The sequence below is a fragment of the Thermobia domestica genome, chromosome 12 (genome assembly GCF_964235325.1).
Source record: "Thermobia domestica chromosome 12, izTheDome1.hap1.1, whole genome shotgun sequence".
NCBI classification, from domain to species: Eukaryota; Metazoa; Arthropoda; class Insecta; order Zygentoma; family Lepismatidae; genus Thermobia; species Thermobia domestica.
This window is the reverse complement of record NC_137465.1, coordinates 196,136,294-196,158,990: the sequence shown is the minus strand read 5'-3', so window position 1 is coordinate 196,158,990 and position 22,697 is coordinate 196,136,294. Positions and strand designations below refer to the sequence as shown.

General features: G+C 35.8%; 1 protein-coding gene across 1 annotated transcript; it reads right to left on the bottom strand.

Moving 5' to 3' along the window:
• Positions 1–766: 766 nt before the first annotated feature.
• LOC145666225 (odorant receptor coreceptor-like) lies at positions 767–14,394 on the bottom strand. Its single transcript, XM_081733291.1, has 5 exons — positions 14,198–14,394; positions 9,025–9,124; positions 7,215–7,316; positions 3,025–3,180; positions 767–832 (listed from the first exon to the last, which is right to left on the bottom strand). Exons 1-5 carry the CDS (start codon positions 14,392–14,394, stop codon positions 767–769), a joined length of 621 nt encoding a protein of 206 aa, XP_081589417.1.
• Between the last annotated feature and the right edge of the window lie 8,303 nt (positions 14,395–22,697).

Genomic DNA, 22,697 nt, shown 5'->3' with positions numbered 1-22,697 from the left:
AATCCAGAAACCTCACAACGAAGTACGGGAAGTCACTAGCTAAAATGCACATTCACATCATACTTGTTCACTATCCACATACATTAGACTAGTGATGACCAAATGCCGGGCCGCGGGTATATTTCATCTGGCCCGCTCTAATAAAGCCAAAAAGAATGTGTACAGTTTGTTCCTGTGTCTTATCTCCATGCTTAATAGGAAAAGTGAGTTGGTGAATAAATATATCTGAAGCAAGACGTCGTTTAATAACTGTAAAAATATTCTTCTTTAACCTTTTGAGCGCTAAGCCCATTCTGAACCATAAAACCATATATATCGGGCCATTTTTTAAAAAAGAAAAATGTAGATTTCATAGAATTACTTTCGAACATTCGTATCTCTAACCTTAAGTAGTCTACACACATGAAACAAAAAGCATAATACGCTTAAAGGAACAAAATTTTAGAAATTGTATGACGTCTGCACATTTAGTGGATTTTCCCTCAAGGGGGACATCGAAAATGATTCTTAGTTTGTTTTGGCTGTTATAATATTATAAATTATCTGTCACTACGTGAGACGAGTAGATTAGACTTAGAAAGAAAGGAAGTCTCTTGAGCATACAGTAAAATAAGGTCAAATTGACCCTTCTTTTCTGAAGTTCTACACAAGAAAATGGTAGTTATTATTCTTGCCTATGAATTCAATTCTTACATTTTATAAGCTCGTATATGGTTATATAAGATGCAAGATAGCAAACTTATGTGCATATATATCCAAATTAAAATTACACCATTCCGGTTTCCTCAAGTTGTATTAAAACCAAGAAGTAAGACATAGCCACTCCGAGGACCTGTAAAATAATAATAATATGATTCATTAAAGAGTATAATGATAGTGATTACTTCATTATAGTCATTCATTTATTATCTGATAAATACAAAGAAATTGTCCCATTTAATTGCGTTCTCAGATTATAAAATGGTGCTCTTTATGAAATATGCTGAAATAATCTATTATGACATATGAACATTCGGTATTCACTAACAAAGAAATTACCTTCCTTCTAAAGGATGTAATGGTAATTTCTCGCCTATGTTCAATGCATCTGAATGTTAAGTCTTGTTAGAAAAATTTTTGTCATCCATTCTCTTTGGAAAGTCACATTTTTTTTATCCATAGTGTTGATAGATAAAAAAAAAAAAAAAAAAAAAAAAAAAATTGAATCGTTGAGTTTGAAAACCGGTCAGCTCCATCGAAGCTAATTTGAGAGGAGTGACAAACAAAACTAATTTAATCGATATGTATCTGACATATATTGCTATTTTCATTTTTGGAAAGTAGAAAAATATCCGTTCTACGGTCTGAAAATGAAAACAGATGTCAGATGCATATTGACTATTGCTACTCCTCTCAAATTAGCTTCGATGGAGCTGACCGGTTTTCGAACTCAACGATTCAATTTTAATGTTGATTTTCTTCTGCCAAATATTTATATCAAACACTATGCCAACTTCTATGATTGTAGTTTCTTCTCTCAATGAACATTCTTCTGAATACTGCTAATCAATAGACTATATTGTTTATTTACCATTACGTACTCTGGCAACCATTCTTTGCACCTACAGTATTTAGCAAATTTTCAAATATTTATACACCACTCTCATTATTCTTGGAACTCTCTAAATCAGTGGCGTATGCAGAATTTCTTCAAGGGAGATTCAAACATGCAATCTCATATTATTTTAGAAAATAAGTTATTTTTTCTATGTATCTTACTATAGTGCCTATCCCAGGTATCTGTGCAACGTTTTCTGATCCCAGTATAAGGGAAGAAGCTCTGCAGGATAAGGGACTGGCATTAAACTCAACTGGTGACTTGGGACCGCGGTGGTTGAGTGGTAGAGCGTTCATTTCTGGTGCTTGGGGTCCCGGGTTGGATCCCAGCCCCGCCAAGTGAACTTTGTGGTGGACAAACACCGTGTGCGTGGGTTTCCTTTGGGTTCTCCCGTTTCCTTCCACTTTCTTCATTCCACCATTTCATTCATTACTCATCATCACCCTCTCCTTTAGCTTAACCGGCATAAGCGTGGGACGTAAAACTCGAAGATTTCATTTCATTTCATTTCAACTGGTGACTTAACACATATCACTGGATCTGGGATGAGATACAGGAGTATTTCGATGTGTGACCGATACTTCTTTGCGAAAGGCGGTAGTCAGTGGACGTACAATGGTAGGCAGGGACGGGAATGAACAAGCAAGCCTGGCTCCCGGATTGGGTTGGATTTTAAAGGGCTGTGTTCATATTGTGGGATTCGGTAGCTTATGTGAGCTTATCCTAGGAATCTGGGTAGTGGCGAGCATGGACAAGAGGTAAACTTGCCTTAACACTTGGGCACCATGCCTGCAGAGCATGGGAGGATCTGAATTCGGGATTTCTATGGATATTCACGTTTCATAACCCCTCCCCTCCCCTACACTTGATTTTCAGTCTGCCTGCCTGTTCATCCATCACGATGTATGTAGCAATACCATTCAACATACCTACTTCAAATTTTAAATTTAAGGTTTTACAAGATTCCCAGTTTTAGGTTTTATAAGTGAGGGCAAATTTTTCTTCTACTCCTAAGATAAGTGAAGTTTTCTGGAGAATGAAAAATAATTTTAAAAATCTCGAAAATCGCTATAACGATTTCTGGAAAAGATCCACAAGGGAAAGGTTTCTCTTCTTAATAAGTTCTTCTCGCACTATTTTCTGGAAAACATCAAACGATTTTATTCATTTTTAAAAGCTTCATTTTGAATAAGGGCTTATGTAAGGTTTTTACTTTCGAACAATTGGAAAATACAAACAGAGGATTTATAAAAATGAAAAGGCAATTACAATGTATCTACACAGTTTAAATTGAAACGCACTTTAAAATCTTTGCGGTTGCAATATTTTTTAGATAATGGATAGAAATAAATAACAGACCCTATATTATTCATAACTATGCATACTGGTTTCATCACTAAAAAACTATAAGGCGATCTAAAACTCACCTTTCTAAAGTTTTCCACAGATAGTTGAAAGAATCCCAATCCAGTGATCATAAATGGAACTTTACATCTAGTTTGCACAATACGAATGCACTGTCTAATTTCTTTGTTACAATGCCACCACTCAATGTTGTAAAGACATCTCAGTGTTCTCCGACTCTACAAGAAAATGTATAATTCAGAATAATTGGAAACAAGACATCAATAATATGGATAAATTCTGTGTAATTACTCAATTTTTAAAAAAACTTTTTAGGTAATAATATTAATTAGTTATAAGTTATTGAATAAAGGTTAATCAACACAATGGTGTTTCGAATTAACAGACTAACTGTATTGCTATGTACTAGTGGCAAAGTTGTTACAAGTGACTGCTCTGTTACCATGTGCTTTAGCAGATCTTCAAGTAGGATACTTAACTGTGCTACTGCCGACAGCTACATTAGTCCTTACAAGCAAGTGACTCCACCAGGGGTGCCCAAAGAAAATTTTCTAGCGAGGGGCATCTCCATGGTTGCTATATTATGTCTGGAATTTCTGGTATTTAGTACACGTGGTTTGCTATATTACGTGTACATTTTCGTGAGCCAGGGAGCGGTACCCCTGCTCCCTTCGGGCGCCCATGGACTGCATTGTAGTCTGGTGTGGTCGATTGCTTTAGCACAACTTGCTGGTACGTGACTGTATTGCTGCCGAGTGCTACAATAGTTACTGTAAATCTCGTATACTGAATCGAATGTTTAAATATAGAACAATAGAGATAACATTGACCGATATCATATATATATATATATATATATATATATATATATATATATATATATATATATATATATATATATTTACCAATACATGTCCTATTCTGAATGAACTTAGAAAACGTAAGAGTATGTGTTTTTTTTCTATAGTTGTTACGAATGAAAAGTGGAAAATATGAAAATAACCTTGTCTCCAGTCAAGAGGCCCTATATGTAGTCTTTAAAATTCATAATCTAGTTCATCTTGGACAAGGTAATGCAATGCGGAATTCAACTGTAGTAATCGAAAGCAGTGCAGTCATGTACCCATGAGGACTGCTTGAACAGTCGGTTGCAGTGCAGTCATGTATTTGTAAGAACTGCTGTAGCTGTTCATACCATAAAAATATTAATAGAAAAATCAATTATTATCATATAGTTCAGTATTTTTTCTAGAACAAAGGTAATTTTCCTTACAAGAAACAATGATAAACACAGTATATTACTATAAATCAATGAGTTGTATAAACCACTATGCTCCATAGATAAATACAAATTGAATGCCACTTCGCCTTTCTGAAGAGTTGTAGCTAACTTCAGGAAGTAAGGAAGGAAAGAGGCATTATTGTTTGATTCTTGTTATCCTACATGCTAGCAAAGTGAGGCTTTTTTTTTAACCTTAATGTTCCTCTGCTAATTTATTAACGGATTAATCGCGAGTCATAGATCGAACTACCACTATATTTTCAACGATAAGATCCATAGGTATTCAGGGCTATGACCGATTAGACCCGCTGGTGACCGGTATAGACCAAGTATGACCCCGAGAGACGGAACATTGTCATACACATAAGGAACATGTATGAGGCTGAGAATGTTCACAAGAACGATTCTCTCATCTTTCTCTGTCTACCTATTAAGTCCATATTGTAAGGTTCCGCTTTTCTTCACATCATGCGATAACTATGTGTGTACTACACGTGTTGAGAGTAAGCAACTACAACGCAGGCGGCAGTGCGAAGAGAAGTCGCCCACAATCGCCAGCAGTTGGCAAGACGGAGATCACCGATGGTAGCCGACATTTTAGGATAAAATACAGGAACACGGCTCAACAAGCATCAATCTATCCAGGTTGATCAAACCACCTAAAGCCCTAAGGCGCCTGGCCATTGGGTTCACCTTATCCTCTCACGACGCTTGGTCAATTGAGAAATACCTATTCTTAAGCCCTATGACGCCCGGCCATTGGGTTCCCTCTCTCTCTCACGACGCCCGGTCACCGAGAGAGACACCTAATCACACAAAACTTATCCCCTCTCACGACGCCCAGTCAAAGACAGGAACCTCACCTACAAAGCCCTACGACGTCTGGTCATTGGGTTCCTTCCACTTTCTTACCTAAAATTATTAGAGGAACTACTTATTGTAATACATTTCTGTATTTAAGATCTTTAATAATAAAAGATGATGGGAAAGTTTAAATTCCCGTGTACGATAATTGCTCTACCTTACATAAGCAGAGAATTTTACAATATTTTTCTTTTTCGCTTGTCGTTTGTGTCTGTGTGTGTCGAAACATTTCAATGAAAAATAACTACAAGGTTTTTCAGAATATAAATGCGTGACAATCACATGATAGATATGAGGGGTTATCAAAGTTTAAGCGAACAAGCCTGTAAAGATTGTGTAAAATATAGAAGATGCCACTGATCCCAAAAAAAAACTTTTCTTAAATCTTTTCTTCCTCGTAGTGTATGTTGAAAACCCATTAAAAATTATTTATCAATGTGGAAAGACGAATGAACATGTAATTTTATTTTGAAACGTTTAAGATATTGTAGTTTCATTACAATATTTCACAAAGGGGGTTCAAATAGTGAGTGTTTGGGATCGACCCTAACAGCACAATTACATTGCAGGCATATGCCTATCATGTTCCCTCAGGTACATGGGAATATGTCCAGTATGTGCCTTATGTACCTCTGAGAAAGAAATAACATGGATAGCAAGTGATAGTCAGTCTATGTCCGCCCCTAGGCACATGCTTGACATGTACCTGAGGAACGTGCCTAGCGTGTTCTAGGTATGTTCCCCATGCCGTAAGCGTCAATGAACCACAAAATTACTCACGCCAAAATATGTTAAATCGCCTATATGCGTAATATGTTTACATTAAAGTGAGTCTAAAAAACACTTTAAACAAGTAAAAAAAATTAACCCAGGGTGTCCGCGAACCACCAATCTGTGGATTACTAGCAGTGTGCTCTTCCGACTTGGCCACGGAGGCGATGAAAAAAACGTCGCTTGTAGAGGGATAAATTATTGAGGTCTTTTGAATTTGATTAATCAGAGTGCTCCTTTAACGGCGTATATTCGACGATAACCGTTTGGGATCAGATAAAATCTGCTCGCCATGTAATTTTATAACAAAATGATGAGTGTCTATTTACTTTATTTTATGGTTCTTCCATATTCACTTTCAAATAATCGGCGACAGTTGTAATCTAATAAACTTGATGCGTTTGTTGCTTCTAGTACACAATCGCTTAGAAAAAGAAGCAACAAATGCATCAAATGTGGGACATGAATTTAGAACACCTAAATGTAGCATGCCTAGCACATCTTGTGCTGTTAGGGTAGCTAAAACAGTATGTACCTAAAGGACGTACCTAGAACATGACAGATATATGTCCCAAGTAACAACATAAAAACAAATGACTGTTAGAGTGCGAAACTGAGCCAGGTATATAAATGCTATATTTGTGGTACATAGTTGCAAATATCAATTAAATGTAACAAGTACTTAAAACTGTAGGTAGCTCAAGTACATACTTAGCATATGAATATCATATGTGCCAAGTGTCGGGTACCTAAAAGTAGCTGGGACACCTAAATGGCACATGCCTAGCACATCTTGTTTTGTTAGGGGAGTAGTGAACATCATTAATCAACTATAAAAAAATCTGCAGAGGTGATTTTCGCATGTTTCCGGGTCACCAGATCATCGGATTTATTCGAGCGAACGGGTCAGAGTCTAAAAAGCGAGACCCAAAGTCGGATGACCCGACAAAAGTCTTGTTCTAAATGACCCGGTGAGTAATGACCTTGTGACTCATGGTCCTGTGACTCAGAACTCGATGACTAATCACCCGGTGACTAGTCATCACGAAATTCTCATTTTTAGTTTTGTACACTAGTAATGGCTATCTAATAATTTGAGCAACTTCCTAACTGTCTCAGAATACTGGCTCAGCACAGCAAAAAATACGATGCTATCAAGAATCGGAACATAAGCTACACACATCAAGGACACACATCCTAGCAAGTTCCGGATACAAGAAAATATTTAATGTATGATTTATGTCTTAAACTTTTTTTTAAAGATACTACTCTTCAGTTTTGTATTCTAGCTCTTAATAGTATGGTGGAGAAGACAAAACTAAGTAATTAACATACCTCTTTTTTCACTTGGTTTCCAAGGTAAGATACTATTCCTAACTGAGCAATAACCATGACGATGAACGAGAAGAAGAATACGACGTATACTGGGTCATGAACCTAAAATAGAAACATAAATAAGTAAAACGTATGAAGTTTATTATCAAAACATTTAAGTTTGATCGTAATAACTGATTTTACGTTATGATACTTTCATATGCCATTAATATAACATTTATTTAAATTTATTTGTGAAATTAAATACAAGAGTATTCGTTAAATAAAATATTTAAGTAAGGAACAACTGTGAAAAAACATTACCAGAAGATCGAAAGATATAAAATGTTTGGGAACCACTTATCTACATTATATACCTTATGCGGAGTCGTTTTGACTTATGATTAGCATCATACTAAAGGCCTGACAACTGCAGCGTACATATGTTAGTCAAATTCTTTAATATGTCACTAATCATGCGTCAGAACGTCAGCATAAGGCCCTATATCTTTAATGCGGCCAAACTGCTACTGGGTTTGAAATAAAAACTGAAGCTTTGTTGGTATCGTAATGAATATAGTTATTCTCGGGTAATCACCCAGATGTATTCCACGTCGTCTAACGTTTCGATAACTAACAACCTGTGTTTTATTTCTGGCAGTACTCAGCGGTACGCCATACTGGCACCTTTTTTTGCTGTGAACGGAATATTTTCACTTCTAAACTAAACTGAACTGAAAGCCAGTACAAATATTCTGTTGGAACTCCATCTCTGTACTTTCTCCGCAGGGAAACCTTTACTCAGTTCCCATTTTAATGTATCCAATTAATTGTGTTTATTCATTATTAGGAAGAGGATTAAGTGAAAACGTCACCTGGATTTTTTTTTCGCAAAATGTATCCATTAATTTAGTCTGTAGAATAATTAATTTAGAGGTCTGTAGAATATTTTGGTAACATGACTGTAAAGAACATTATGTTAACAATGTACTGTATGTGTATTGTTATTGAAATTCAGTATTTGTGGAACTCTTGACGTCTATTAAAAACAAATAGCAGCTTACTTTCACCCGTTTACAGAAAGAGAAGAAAAGTAGGAAACAAATCACTAAGAAATATTGATTCAGGCATTTTAAAAGCATCTTTATATACATGTAAGTAAGAATTTTTAGTTACGAGACTGCAGTGATATGCTACTAGACATTATTTTTATTAATAATGATAATAGTACCCTGAAAGTTATGCAACTTTTTAACCATTATGAACCTGAGGTCCAGCGTACCGGCACCTTTATTATTAGAAATAAAACGCTACTAACAACATTCTTCTTATCATCATGGTACAGTATGAGGAACTAAAAAAACTAAATAAAAACAAAATTTACTCTGCATGTGCAGAGAGAATGACGTATAGCATAATGTGCTATTTTGTGCAGGGCAAAAAAGAAAAGTGTTTGGTGTGTTATATATTGGAGGATGTTTGTGTAATGGAGAACAGTTGCTGGTGGAAAAGTGAGGTTGTAGTCAAGTGGAGACATGCACAGGTTATGTTGGAATGCGGTTAAGAGTTTTTCTTTGCATGGTTACACGAGAGTGAAGAAAGATTTTGGGAGGATCCATAGAAGTTCTGTCTTTTCTCAGTGAAATTCTCGATGAAGAATTGCTTATGGAGAATTTTGTCTCTATCTCTATACAAAGTTAGGTCAATATTGAATATAGTATATGTAGATTGCGTACGAGATATATTTTGTTTTGTGATTGATTTTTATTTTATTTTAAAAAATCAAATGACAGACCAGAAAACATAAAATAGAATACGAGTTTATTCTTACCTTCACAAGAGCGTAAGCCACCAAAAATAAAACACATTGATCAGTGAAGAAGATGAAGAAGATAAAGGGAGAAACAACACGATGAATATCATCAAACAGGCTGAAAAGAAAATACTGTTTCTTAACTCCTAGTACTATTTAAATAGCATCTAATCTAAAATACACTTCTGTTTATAACTACGAGTTTCATCTTTTATCAAATCAACAAAATGGATAAAATAATGTAGGGCGTTGACTATATAGAATGTGACTCACAACAACATACTAAGAATAGAAGGAATGTTACTCAGTATCCTAAAAATTGATGAAGATTTTCAATTTAAGACAAGGAATATTTGCCATTGTAACTTCCTAAAAATCATATAAACGTACTAGGAATAGTAGAAATGCTTTATCGTATTCTAAGAATAGGAAGATAGATATAGCTTTCGGTTTAGAAAGGAAAATATTTGCCATAGGGATTTTCTAATTACAATTAAAATGAATGCACCATGGCTAATAGTAGCACTATTGAGTAAACAAAGAATTGACTGAGACTTTTGATTTAGGAGGAAGAACATTTACTATAAAGATTTCCTAGTTAAAATATAATAAGCAAGAATAGTAGTAATAATAGTCAGTCGTTAAAAGTTAATGGAGTTTACAATTTAGAAGGAAGAATATCTATCATCAGGACCTTCTAATTAAAATACTCATATACTAGGAATAATAAAATTATTATTCAGTAGTCCAAGAATTTACTTAGATTTTCGATTTACGATAAAGAATATTGCATCGTACATCCACACGTACTATAAGCCACGTGTTTTTACTATAAACATGCATTTTCACGATTTGTAAACAACTAGTGGCAGAAGACTGAAGGAAACTATACTTTCAGAAGAAACGAAGAGGACACGGAGAATCACGAAGAAATCCGACAACCCCTCCACAGGCTATCACTCCAAAGGACGGCTGTAAAACAGGACGTCGGGACTAATAAATCATCAGTGCCTTAATAATTTGATAAAGATATTGGGAAAAGTAGATATAATATGATATAATATTCAAAAACGTCCGTATTGACAAAGATTTTCGATTTAGGAGGGAGAATATTTAACGTAGGTGTTAGATTTTCTAGGTAAATTATACCTTGGACAGAATGTTGGATCTATATACGTTATCATTAAAGGTTGCTTTAAAGTCTGCAAGCTATCGAAGAACCAATGGTAAGCTCGTTATTGTTATGTGAGACGTAATTCTATAGTTCTGTTTTTACATGAACAGTTTAGAACCTCGCTAGAGTGGTAATTGTCTTCCCAAGATTAATCATATGATGGGTTTTCATTCTATGCACCTCGGATTGCAAATTTCTTCAGATGGTAGAGGTTAAGTAGTTCCTTGTAGTGTTCATTTTATAGTATGTCCGTGTCTTTCAATCCAAAATTTAAGTAACTCATATATGAGTCCACTGTCAAAATTTTATATGTGCCAACCAATAGATAATTTTAGATGAAATTATAGGAGAAATATCAAAATGTAAGTAGATCAATCAGGGTGTTTAGAGTACGAACTACAATTTAATCATGTTATCCGATAAAGATAACAGAATTATCAAAATTTGAGTGAAGCCCAATATATTTTCCAAAATTTATTACGGGTATACTCAAAATTGATGTCAAGTAACTACAAACAAATACAAAGATTGCCAAAATTTGTAATTTATTCCGAAATTTTGGAAGAAGGCAAGTTGAGTAAACCGTAGTTTGAATGGAAAAAAATTAACATTTAAACCTCTAAACTAATGCAAACAAAAGGTGGCAGAATTTACACATACCCCCTGCCAATTTGTGTTTAATTAGGGAGAAATGGTAAAGTTTTGCTTGCAACAGCTGCACAGATCTAGCACAATTTTAGATTTGTAATGTTTATAAGAAAACAGTTTAGATAAATGTAATTTTGATCATGGAGTAAAAACTTCGTCAAAGGTACAACTTTTTGCCTGAAGTGCATTTTATATCCTATGAGGTGTAATCTTATTTTTTAAAATCAAATTTTGCCATATGACAACTACTTGGCACAGGGCTGCATAATTGTAGTCTTATACTGGCAATTACTGTAGTCTTATATTGTAGAATTACACTACTGAAACCTCTTGACTACTTTGTCCAACCTAACTACAACCCTTCCCTTCTTTGCTCAACGAGCTTCTTAGTGTGATTTCACTGATTTAAGATGTACACTCGTACCTACGTCATAAATCGGCCAGTTGCAAATGACAGGGCTAAGTTCTCTTAAATATATAGTTTCTTCAACATGGCATTTGGAAAAATACGGAACATTTGTGCACTGTACGTCCGGTAATGCGATATTATTACTCAGTTCATAACTATGTGGTTACCAATAATTCTACTATTCAATCCATCTCTTTGATTTGTCTTCTTACTAATCTTCCTATTTCAAGTGTGCCCCTCCTGGCTCTGCTGTCGATGTGTACTTTCCTGCACCCTCTCGAGAGAGGAAGAACAAGTTGCCATGGCCGATATCCTTCAATAGTTGGATGCAGACAGGATTGCCTCATTGAATTTTTTCATGGACTTCGCTGTGCTCTGTCTTGTTAGCAATTCTAAGTAGCCTATAATCTTCACTCGCCAAGACCACATGACTGAACAACAAATTGGCAACACAGCCGAGGTCGTTCACTTCTTTTTCCAAGGCAAAGGGAAAGGTTTCTCCGTAAGAGGGCAGTAGAAGTGGGACCGAAGTATGTTTCACGTATCTCCCAAGGGAACACTTGAAATAAGTAGCAAAGCTCAATCTAGTTAATCATATATTCTGGAACTGGCTATCGTGGACCTGATCTTTTAACCCCGTCTAATTCTATCTCCGAACATACACCATAATTCTGTACCGTATGCGACTCTAATTCATCGAGATCAGCCAATGCATTTTGTTCAAAATGATAAATTGTATAACTTACTACGAAAACTAAGTTAAACAGATGTTCAACACAGTGCTGTAATACAAATCCGAATAATAGGGAAAAGGTGATGGGATGTCAAAGGTAACATGGGGGCCTATGGCAAACACAAGAAAGAAAGCGTTCCTCCCGTCTCCCCTATGTATTGAGGTCAGGGGGGTAAAAGTGTGGGGGAACGCGGGCAGACGTCGTTCCCCACTTCCGTAAAATATATGTGGCGTTGCCCCACTTCCTAACAAAATTACAATGAGCAAAGATATGCAAGGGGGACGGTGTGACGTCATGCGTCCCCCTACCTTTTCAGACCCACTTTTACCCCTGTTTGAGGTGAGATAGCGATTCAAATGACATGTTCAAGCCACACAGTTGATGTGGAGAGTAGAAAGGATCGTATGATCAAACAAAAGCAGTTTCTACGATGTCCATATCTTACAATGGCCATCGACTCGTAGTAACAACACAATTCAGTGGTAAGTGAGTCGAAGCAGTACTGAATGGGTATCTGGAATGCTTCCGGCTCGATATCCAGGTATCCCGCTTTGTAGAAAGTAAACCGAACCATGTTGCGGAACAAGAGAGCACAGAACTGATACTGCATAAACGATTGGAGATTTAAGAACCTGTCATGGTGTCAAATGTTCGTTTCCTGGTAAAGTACGATTGTGACTAACTTCACAAAGTTCGCGTAAGGATGGAAAAGTACATGTCCAGGGGCTGCACTAGTCCTTTGCATCCAGCAAGAATCAGCTTCTTCGTGAATGTGCCATTCGCAGAAACAAATTTGTCGGAAAGTTCGTTGTTGTAAGATGTGCACATTGTAGAAACTGCTTTTGTTTGGATCATTCGATCCTTTCTATTCTCCACATCAATTGTGTGAATTAAACATGTTATTTGAATCGCTATCTCACCTTTCTAACTACATAGGAGAGACGGGAGAAACGCTTTATTTTTTGTGTTTGACATAGGCCCTCATGTTACCTTTGAAGTCCTTATTGGCGGAATGCAGCTAATAACTTGATAATTGACTAACTACTTGATGCTCTTTAAGGAAACATAACTCTAATTGCGCAGCTCAAGTCCTCTCGTATCCTCTGCTTGTAAGTGACTAAGAAGATGCTGTTGTTTCCCTCGTGCCAGATATAACTACCCTCTACCTGTTAGTAGAACTATAACAACGTGGTCGAGTATAATCTGATGATGCTTGAAACTGAACATATTCTGGGAGGGGTTATTTGTGTCCTTTCCCCACGCTATTTTTCTGTAATAAATTTTTGAAACGTACATTAGTGACAAATATTTATATTATACTGACCTATAATTACTGTAAGAGGTCAGCAAATATGAATATTAGTTAGTTTTGGGATGAAAATTGCGTTTTAATCGTATACACCTATGTAAGGTAGAAATTAAATAATTACAAAGCTCTGGCATATCCGTCCAAGAGGTCCAGAGTACACTGTATTCAGCTGCATCAATGCATCCAACGAGGGTTATCATATTCAAGACTCACAGAATAGCAGAGAAATAAACCCTTCTATCGGAGAGCGACCTTTAAGTTTCACGGTAAGAAGGTGACGGTTTGGAAGACAAGCTAATTTAGGCTTTCGCCATGCTTAAACACGAGCTGTAGTTACAAGTAAGGTGCAAATGGTCTTATCGGATGATACGAGCATTATACATTTCCAATCAGCTACTTTGAATGCTCACGAGACCATTGTCTTCAAGGTAAAGCATAGTTGACGGTGAAGAGCGTAGCTTACTCAGCTTATGTTGAAAATTTTACTTTGCATAACAACAGAAATATGTTAACAAATGTAAATATCTTATTATTATTTTTTTAAATTCGTTTGGGAAAATTACTACACATATTTAGTTAATTGAGTATATTTTAGTACAGTTCTCAGCTGTCCTTCATCAGTACACTCTCTAAGTAACCTTATTATTCTGTCTATAACCCCTAACAGCCTAAATATAGTCTAAACTCTCCTTGAGGGAATCAAGCATTACTAGTCTTTACGTTCCTGTGGGCAGGCTTCAATTGGATTCAGGAGAAAACATATTACTTTAAAGCTCTCGTAGAATGAAATTCTTACCTCAAAAATTTCCGTTAAATAGATTTCGTTACATACTGTTTTCAAGCATTCATAGATTCAATAAAAGAAAATTTACAAAAGGAATACTTTTATATTTTGCCATATATTTTACTAAACTTACCTCGTGACAGATAAATGATATTTTATCCAAATTTTGATATGTTCACCAAAGATAACGTCCTCAGCACATTGTCCAGTTATTTTGTTCCGATAAATTGTATCAGTATCGTCAGTAGAATCTATACTAATATTAGATATAATATCATCCTTCTGAAACAACACCTTTTTTTCTGTAAGCTTTTGATCAATATCTGCCATTTTGATTAACACTGGTAATAATCTCTGTACATGTTTGTACTCTTCTATTAAACGCACAAGCAAGTGATTAATAATTAGATCGGTTGTGATGACTATAAAGATTGCAAAAAGTGAAACCACCGTCTGAAAACACAATGTTATCTCATACATCGGACTGGGATGGTAGTCGAAAGGGTACCAACATTCAAACAAAAGTTTTCGATTTTGTAACAAACCTGATCCAACTGCTTTGTTTTCAAATGAATCCGTAGTCGCTAATGAAGGAAATATAAATCGTGCAAGAACTGTTGGTATATACGCTGTCATCAGAATAATAGTAATATTTAAAATATTCCTATTGCATCTTGCAATCATCGTGTCATACGATAGTTTAACATCTGAGGGTAACATGTTACTGAAATTGGAAGTAGTTTTGAATCTATTTAATATATTTAAAGAACGTTCCGATGAAATAATTACTATAATATATCTCAATAAGATTTGAGTTATATAAATTGTAAGTGATAAATTTATAAGTAAAGTTTCAAAGTGAGTTTCCAACATTGATCTAAGTATCGTACCAATAGTGTGTCCAAACATAAGTACAGAGATAGTGAACTTATAAGAATACAATAACAGAGATAACACTTGAGACTTTTTCTTAACATTGGTTGCAGTAAAAACGCCTAAAAGGAATATACATTTCCTTAGAAGATTTAGCATTTTATCTTCACCTATCTAATACACTTGTGTATCCTTCAAAACTGTTTACAATGAATTCTCGATGAAAGTACAACTTGTCCCCAGTAGTTTTAATGCGTAATTTGGATTAATATTTACCGATTCCGTGACGCAAGGTAATGAGAAACGCTTGGGAAGTGTAATTTTATAAAATTGTAAAACATCTAAAATTCTGAAATAAAGTCCAAACTTGTAACTTGGTTCCTAAGAGTTGTTAAATGAGTTTTATAAATGATATTTGAAAAGTTATTAATTTTAATGCGAAGATCAAAAGAGAGTAATGTATAAATTTTTATCTTAGAAGAGGAAGAGTATCAAGCTTAACAGCTAACTGCAACAAATTATAACAACATGAGAATATATTAAATGTATAATTATATATTATAAGGGGGAAAATAATAGGAATACGAAGGATGTGGGAAGAAGGAACATTTAAAAGTATTGTCCCTTGAAGTAATTACGACTTTTCACATTAAAAGTAGCATTCGGTAGAAACGAGCAATGTTAATGTGGCTTTCGACCGGAAAAATCATTAGATCAGACATTTTTACGATTAGATACATAATTGAAAAACATTATGAATGTGGAATCGATATATATCTCTTATTTATAAATTATTGAAGTGAAGTTGACAGCTTGAACAGAAAATGGTGAATACGAATTATACATGAAAATTGAAATCGCTGAGAAACTGACAACATGATTACTAACGATATTAAAGGAAACTTATGCTAAGATAAAAATAGGAAATCAAACAGGAGAAGAAATAGAATATAATAATGCAAAGAAGATGATGGCTATACTATTTAACAGTTTGTGGTCCCATGTTGACTGGAACTCGACATTTTAGTTTTGGTCATTTCAGTTCGATACCGACTTACGCTCAATATATATATATATATATATATATATATATATATATATATATATATATATATATGTGTGTGTGTGTGTGTGTGTGTGTGTGTGTGTGTGTGTAGTATTTTGCGATAACATGATAACAACCTTGATTGAACCTATAAGAAACCGCATACGGTACCATACCAACAAATTAAATAATATAAAATACTCTGTAAGAGATATGGGGCCGCGGTGGCTTAGTAGTAGAGTGTTCATCTCTGTTGCATGAGGTCATTGGTTCGATCCCAGCTCGCGCCAAGTGAGCTTTGTGGTAGACAAACATCGTGGGCGTGGGTTTTTTCGGGATTCTCTAATTTTTTCCCACTTTCATCATTCCACCGTTTCAATCATTTCTCATCATCACTGTCACCTTTAGCCTACTCGCCATAACCGCGGGACGTAAAACTTAAAGATTTCATTTCACTTCTGTAAGAGGTGTATATACACTTCACCTAGTTCTGATTTTGCCTATATTTTATTAATTGTCATTCATAAATAAAATCACATCCGCCATTTTAGAATACTTTTTTTGCAACAGCTTTGTAACAACCTTGATTGGACCTATAAGAGACTGAATGCCATATCAACAAATTAACAAATTAGCTCAGGCCCATTCAAACAAAGTCGGAAAAAGTACAAAGGATCACGAAGAGTTAATACAGTTTAAAGAATTCAGTTAAGCAAATAAGCAAAGATGGTACAATATTTATATAGAAATACAACAAATACTCCCTTATGCAGATGTACTCCCTCGTAGCTTTATGGTTATAGTACGCGCTTTCAGGACGAGAGACCAGGGTTTCATTCGAAGTTAGAGCACAAATAGTTCAAATTCCACAATAAGCTGTAGGACCACGTCCCATATTGTCTCGGTACTGAACGAGACACTAAAGCTCAAAACAACATACCCACCATCGCTTATGCAGATGATGTAATCATCATAGCAAGAATAGAGAATGATCTGAATTGGAATCAGAAGTGAGCCAGTTAGGATTATACAAGAAGAATACCAAAACAAAATATTAAGAAAGACCAAAGGGAAAAGTATTAACAAAAACCACAACTTCGAAGCGATTGAGAAATTCAGATATTTAAGAACGGTTATAAACAGCAGGAATAATATTTCAGAGAGAATTAGAGGGAAAATCCAAGCAGGTGTCGTGGCTAAAATTTCGACCAAACTTTTTGCGGTGTTTTTGCAAACACCCTGTACTTCCACGACAAGTTCTCCCCTACATACATGACGAGAAATTGTTTAAATCAATTGTTATGTGAGTATCGCCCAGACTTATTCTCAAACTTCTTCATTTACTAATCCAGTGGAATAACTTTATTTCTTAAACATCTTGTAAAGACGATAGATATTCAGAGGTGTCTGTCGCATTTCCGTTGCAGACACCCTTCTCAACTCTTACGATCAACCATGAGATGATAAGATTCCTTTCTCATTCCCCCCTTTTTGAAATAACTTCTCTGTTTTACTTTGAATCATCAGTCTGACATTAATGTTACCAAACCCTCTTAGAATCTTACTTTCGATATTAATCCAGATTCTATATTTAGCGCTGACTTCATACTTTTGCAGCTGCTAGACTGACCTTTGAACCTAGCACTTGTAGAGGATTGTGTCACCCCTTTCTTGTATAATGTTGAGTAAACTTAACTGGTTTTAGTTGGAACCCATATCTGTATTTTTTTTTACTGAAATGTTACCATTGTGAAGGTGTGTGCATTTTGGAAACTCTATAGATATCAGAATCGTCGCGCGCCTATCATAAGTAGCATGAGATCACCTTTAGCCAATCAGAATTCACCAAGTGTTCCAAACCATTACATCATTTACATCCAATCAGCATCTAAAGAAATTTTTCTAATTATTGCACAATCTGGTGTAAGATTGACACACCCAAGCTCGAGACATAAAACCTCGGGAATTATCTCTCTAGAGGTTCATTACCTGCGAACGACGCGATGAGCACGTAGTCCGTGCTCTAGCTCCCCTCGTAGGGAGGCAGTCCTCTGCACTTCTTGCAGACTGACCTTAAGATACTTTGGCGATACTTTAAATTCTCCTGGACTTAGTGTAGTGTACAGTGAAGAACTAACGACTCAAAAGTGCTGTGTCAATCAGGCGTGATGACCTTTACCACGCCACCCGTCATACATCGAATTCTAATTGTAGTTGGACTGAAGTAAGTACTTTCTAATAGCTCGTCCAGAGAGCTGTCATACACTTACTCAATATCTGAATTCTTCTGTAGACTAAAACATTCGTGCCGCACCTACTTTCATGGGACTATTATTGGATGTCGACTATATTTCAAAAATGCACACCCTCTCGAACTATCATGGATTTGTCGAAACCTGTCATCCTTTAAACTTTAATCTTAATTAGTGATTTAATAGTGATCCTTCAAATGTTTCATATTATGGTCTGTAAGAAACTGAACTCTTTGATAATAAATTAACCGCAACACACTCGTAATACTTTCATATTATTATTACTATAACAGAGCGATAAAAAAATCCAAACTCTCCTTAAATCTAGAGAGACGCCTCCACACGGACCACACACTGCGATTTAAGTGGTAAGTCACCTTACGGTGGATCGTCGCGAGAGTGAATCTACAAGTAGTCTAAATCGTAGTCCTGTTGGCTCCTGGGCACTCTCGTACCCCGTCGAGGGACTGCCATTGGGCCAAGTACGTCAACATCCTGTCTCGGCTGAGACGCCTGTTGCTGACCTCTCCTCTGCATCCACCTACAGGTAAGAATTAACATCTTTCAGCCAATCCGCTCGGGCTGTCAACTATCGCTCCTAGTTTTCCAATTTCACGAGATTACTGTAGTGAGTGAGCTAATTACGTCACCTGTGAGTAACTTGTATAATTTGATTTGCAGTAGTGTTGTGTGTCGCCAGTGAATAGTGTAAGAAGGCTGTGGTAGGAAAGTGCCTCTCAGTGTAAATCATGTGTTCGTTATTCTCTGATCCTTGCGACTTCTCGATATGTTATTTGTAATGTAATAACTCATTTGACCAAGGGGAGTCGCTTCCTCAATTGGCTTAATACTTAATACGTAAACAAATATTCTTTAAGCCCTAGTAAATTAATTAATTGAGTTAAATGATCATTGGTTCTAATTGTTTGGTCGTTCAACTATTCTCTAGCTTAAGTGCCCATTTGCTTGAACCTTCTCAATGTTAACGAGGCGCACTCTTACTTTATTATTTCGTCCGCCCCTCTTGATGAAATCATTGGTATCGGGATGTGTTTGAACTCCCTTCTTTTGAGGTACAAAACCTGGATGTGTTTTCTTATCGCCACTAGTGTGGCCCCACCTTAATTACAGATATTCTTAGGTATTTAACTAACTATACATGTGCATAATTTGACACACGGCAGACAATTAAATGCTAAGTATCCTTTGTAATCTTGTGATATAACCTCTGTCGGATTAATGATTTATTGCGCCATTCTTAGATTGAACGACCGCTCTCTCGCTGAGGCCGTAGCCTCAGACCTTAGTATCATAAATCACACCGCTCCATGTTGAGACCACTGCTATCGGTGTGATCCAGAGAACAATCATTTATTGTATTGATTGTGTTTATTGCTTTGGCACTGTCTCAGGAACCTCGTAATATTTTTTGAGATTGAGGAAACGACTATTCGACGAGCTTTTGCCTTTTACGCAAGGATAGGAGTAGCCTTATTAAGATCAGAATGTTATCCGAAAAGTCCTACCGGTGGTTTTGCTTGAACTCGACCCCTTACGGGTTCTCGACGCCACACAGGAAATAAGGCTTATTTTGAAAATCAACAAGTTCTAAAAAAAAAAGAAGCACATAAATAGGAAAACTAAAATTAAATAGTACTAATGTTAACATATTGAAATTTGAACATTAAAAAAGAACGACGAAGAAAAACTAAGTACGTTTGAGAGAAACATAGTTAGAATAACATACGAAGCAACAAAAGAAGATAATTGGAGAATTAGGAAGAATTACGTAACTAGTGAAAGTTTGGAAAATAATAATATAGTGAGTTTTATAAAAGTAAAAAGACTTAACTGGCTGGGACACGCAACGTGGATGGAATATTCGAGAATTCCAAAAAAGCGATGAAAGAGAAATTTACTCCACTAGAAAGAAAGGAAGGCCAAAATTAAAGTGATTAAATGATGTTCAAAATGATTTAAGACAAATAGGAATCCAGTCTGTAAAAAGAAAGAAACCAAGATCAGAAAGGAGAGAGTCGTGTTGAAGAAGAAACCAAGGCCCATATGCACATCTTAATTTCCCGCTCTACCCTAGCCAACCGTTCTAAGTTGGTCACAAGGAAGCGAGTGAACCACCTGAATGTGACATAATGTCATGTGGTATTATCATGGGGGTCAACGTGAAACAAAATGAGCACTGCGGATTTTCTTCCTAACCCCCTTCGCTCGCTGACGCTCGCTCAGTTATGTTTAATAGCGTACGTAAATCTCTTTTTATGCATTATACACGTAAAGGGAAAATGAGTATGATTTTTGTCTTATTTTAATGATAAAAGCGTTATTAAAATTTTAAAAAATAAAAAAAAACTTTCCTTGGATCGGGTCAAAAGTGTTTATTACTAGCACATGAGCTAGCATACTTACTTATTTTTTGTTGTTCATGTGCTTGTCTTTATTTGCAATTAGGTGTACAAGAAACGAACTTCTTTTCATTTTTCGATTTAAAAGTTTTAAATTTACAGTTGCTATTATTACTATATTCAGCACCATTCACTTTCAAATATAATAAAAAAATCACTGCTCCACGCAAGCTTAATAGTTATTTCTACAAGTGTACATAAATTATAAATTAGTTTTATTAAATACTACTTAGGTGGTATGTAGCATAACTTTAACGCCGCATAAAGTATGTTTCAGAAGACAACAACGCATGGAGAAAAAATGAAATGAAATCTGAGAGTTTTACGTCCCACGGTTATGCCGGTTAGGCTAAAGGAGACGGTGATAATGAGTAATGAATGAAATGAAGAAAGTGGGAGGAAACGGGCGAACCCCGAGGAAACCCACGCACACGGTGTTTGTCCACCACAAAGTTCACTTGGCGGGGTCTGGGATCGAACATGGGACCCCAAGCACCAGAGGTGAACGCTCTACCACTGAGCCAACGCGGCCCCTAGCAACGCATGGGAGTAACTTTTTATAGGAGAATTAGAAACAGATTCGGAACATTTTAAGTATATTTCCTCTTCCAACATGAAAGTAAGTTGAATTCAATAGTATGCTCCACCACTATGCTCATAGTTGTTTGCTCTTGTGAAACGGATTTGGTTTTGAAAACTGCTGTCTTCTTTTTTCACACACCTCCGTCACTCGGTCACAAGGGATAAAAGCAACCGAGTACACCACTACTAAAAAAAAGACAAAGAAAAAAGAAAGAAATTCGTATATTATGGAAGTAGACTGACCATTTATAACTGACTGCAACCATTTGTCGACAATGCGAAAAGATATGAGTGATGCAGGTGTAAGAAGTGCAGTACCATTTGCTCAATGTTATTGCATGTAGTTTCAGCGCTAAGACTACTGTAAACCTCTCTTTTTCTTTCAGTTTCTTTTAAATATGAATTTTTGGAAAACCATCAATATTGTCTTACAATTAATAGTAAAAAATGATAGGTGGTTGCATAACCATGCATCCTAAGTTAGCAATCGCGCCTGAGAACGAATATTCCATCCGATTATTCACTAAATCTTAAAACTACTTCCAAATGAAACATAATTTGACAAAACAGTGTTTTTTCTTACCTTCTAGGTGCTCAGTAAGAAAGAATTTGTAAGAGACACAACTATTCAACAGCTGAATAGAAAGACACGAAATGTATTACGTAATGCTGTTTATACACTGCAGTTTTATGCAGTAACATGAATTAAATATATACATGATAAAGAGAGGAGAAGAGGTTTCCAGTACTTTTGCATGTTAAGCTTTTACGCGAGGCTTCATAGAGGCACCGCTATGTCTAACTAATGAGAAAAATAATTCCAATTTTACTACAAGTTGATGATATTGGATTTAATTTCTATATATACACATGGTGTCCGAGACGAAACGCCCTAATTTGAAACTCTTATACTCAACATAATAAACAGCCCAGACAATTTTGTTAGGTCCTAGATCGCAGATTAACTGTGGAAATTTATGTTTATAAGACTACATCAAGTTCATTTTTATATTCATTCATTTTTATAGTAGGTGCTGAAAACCAAAGAAATTGATCAATTTGTATTGCAGGTGCTGAAAACCAAAGAAATTGCTAAATTTGTATTGCAGGTGCTGAAAACCAAATAAATTGATAAATTTGTATTGCAGATGCTGAAAACCAAAGAAATTGATAAATTTGAAACCAACTGAAAAACGGCAACGAATGATGAAAATGAACTAGGTTTCAGTATTGCAGTTCAACGACGTTTCCGTGCAGAGTACAACAGAAACTCTCCCGATTCCAAGAGAATCAAGGAGTGGAAAACAGCATGGTTGTGGACCATAAAGAAAATCAGGGGAGACAGTTAATCGCATTGCAAGAAGTTCTAAGAAATCAGTTCGTATCGCATCATGTGAGCTTGGTGTCCCAAAATAACTATCCACGATGTGCTATACAAGCGTTTAAAGCTTTCCGCATGCG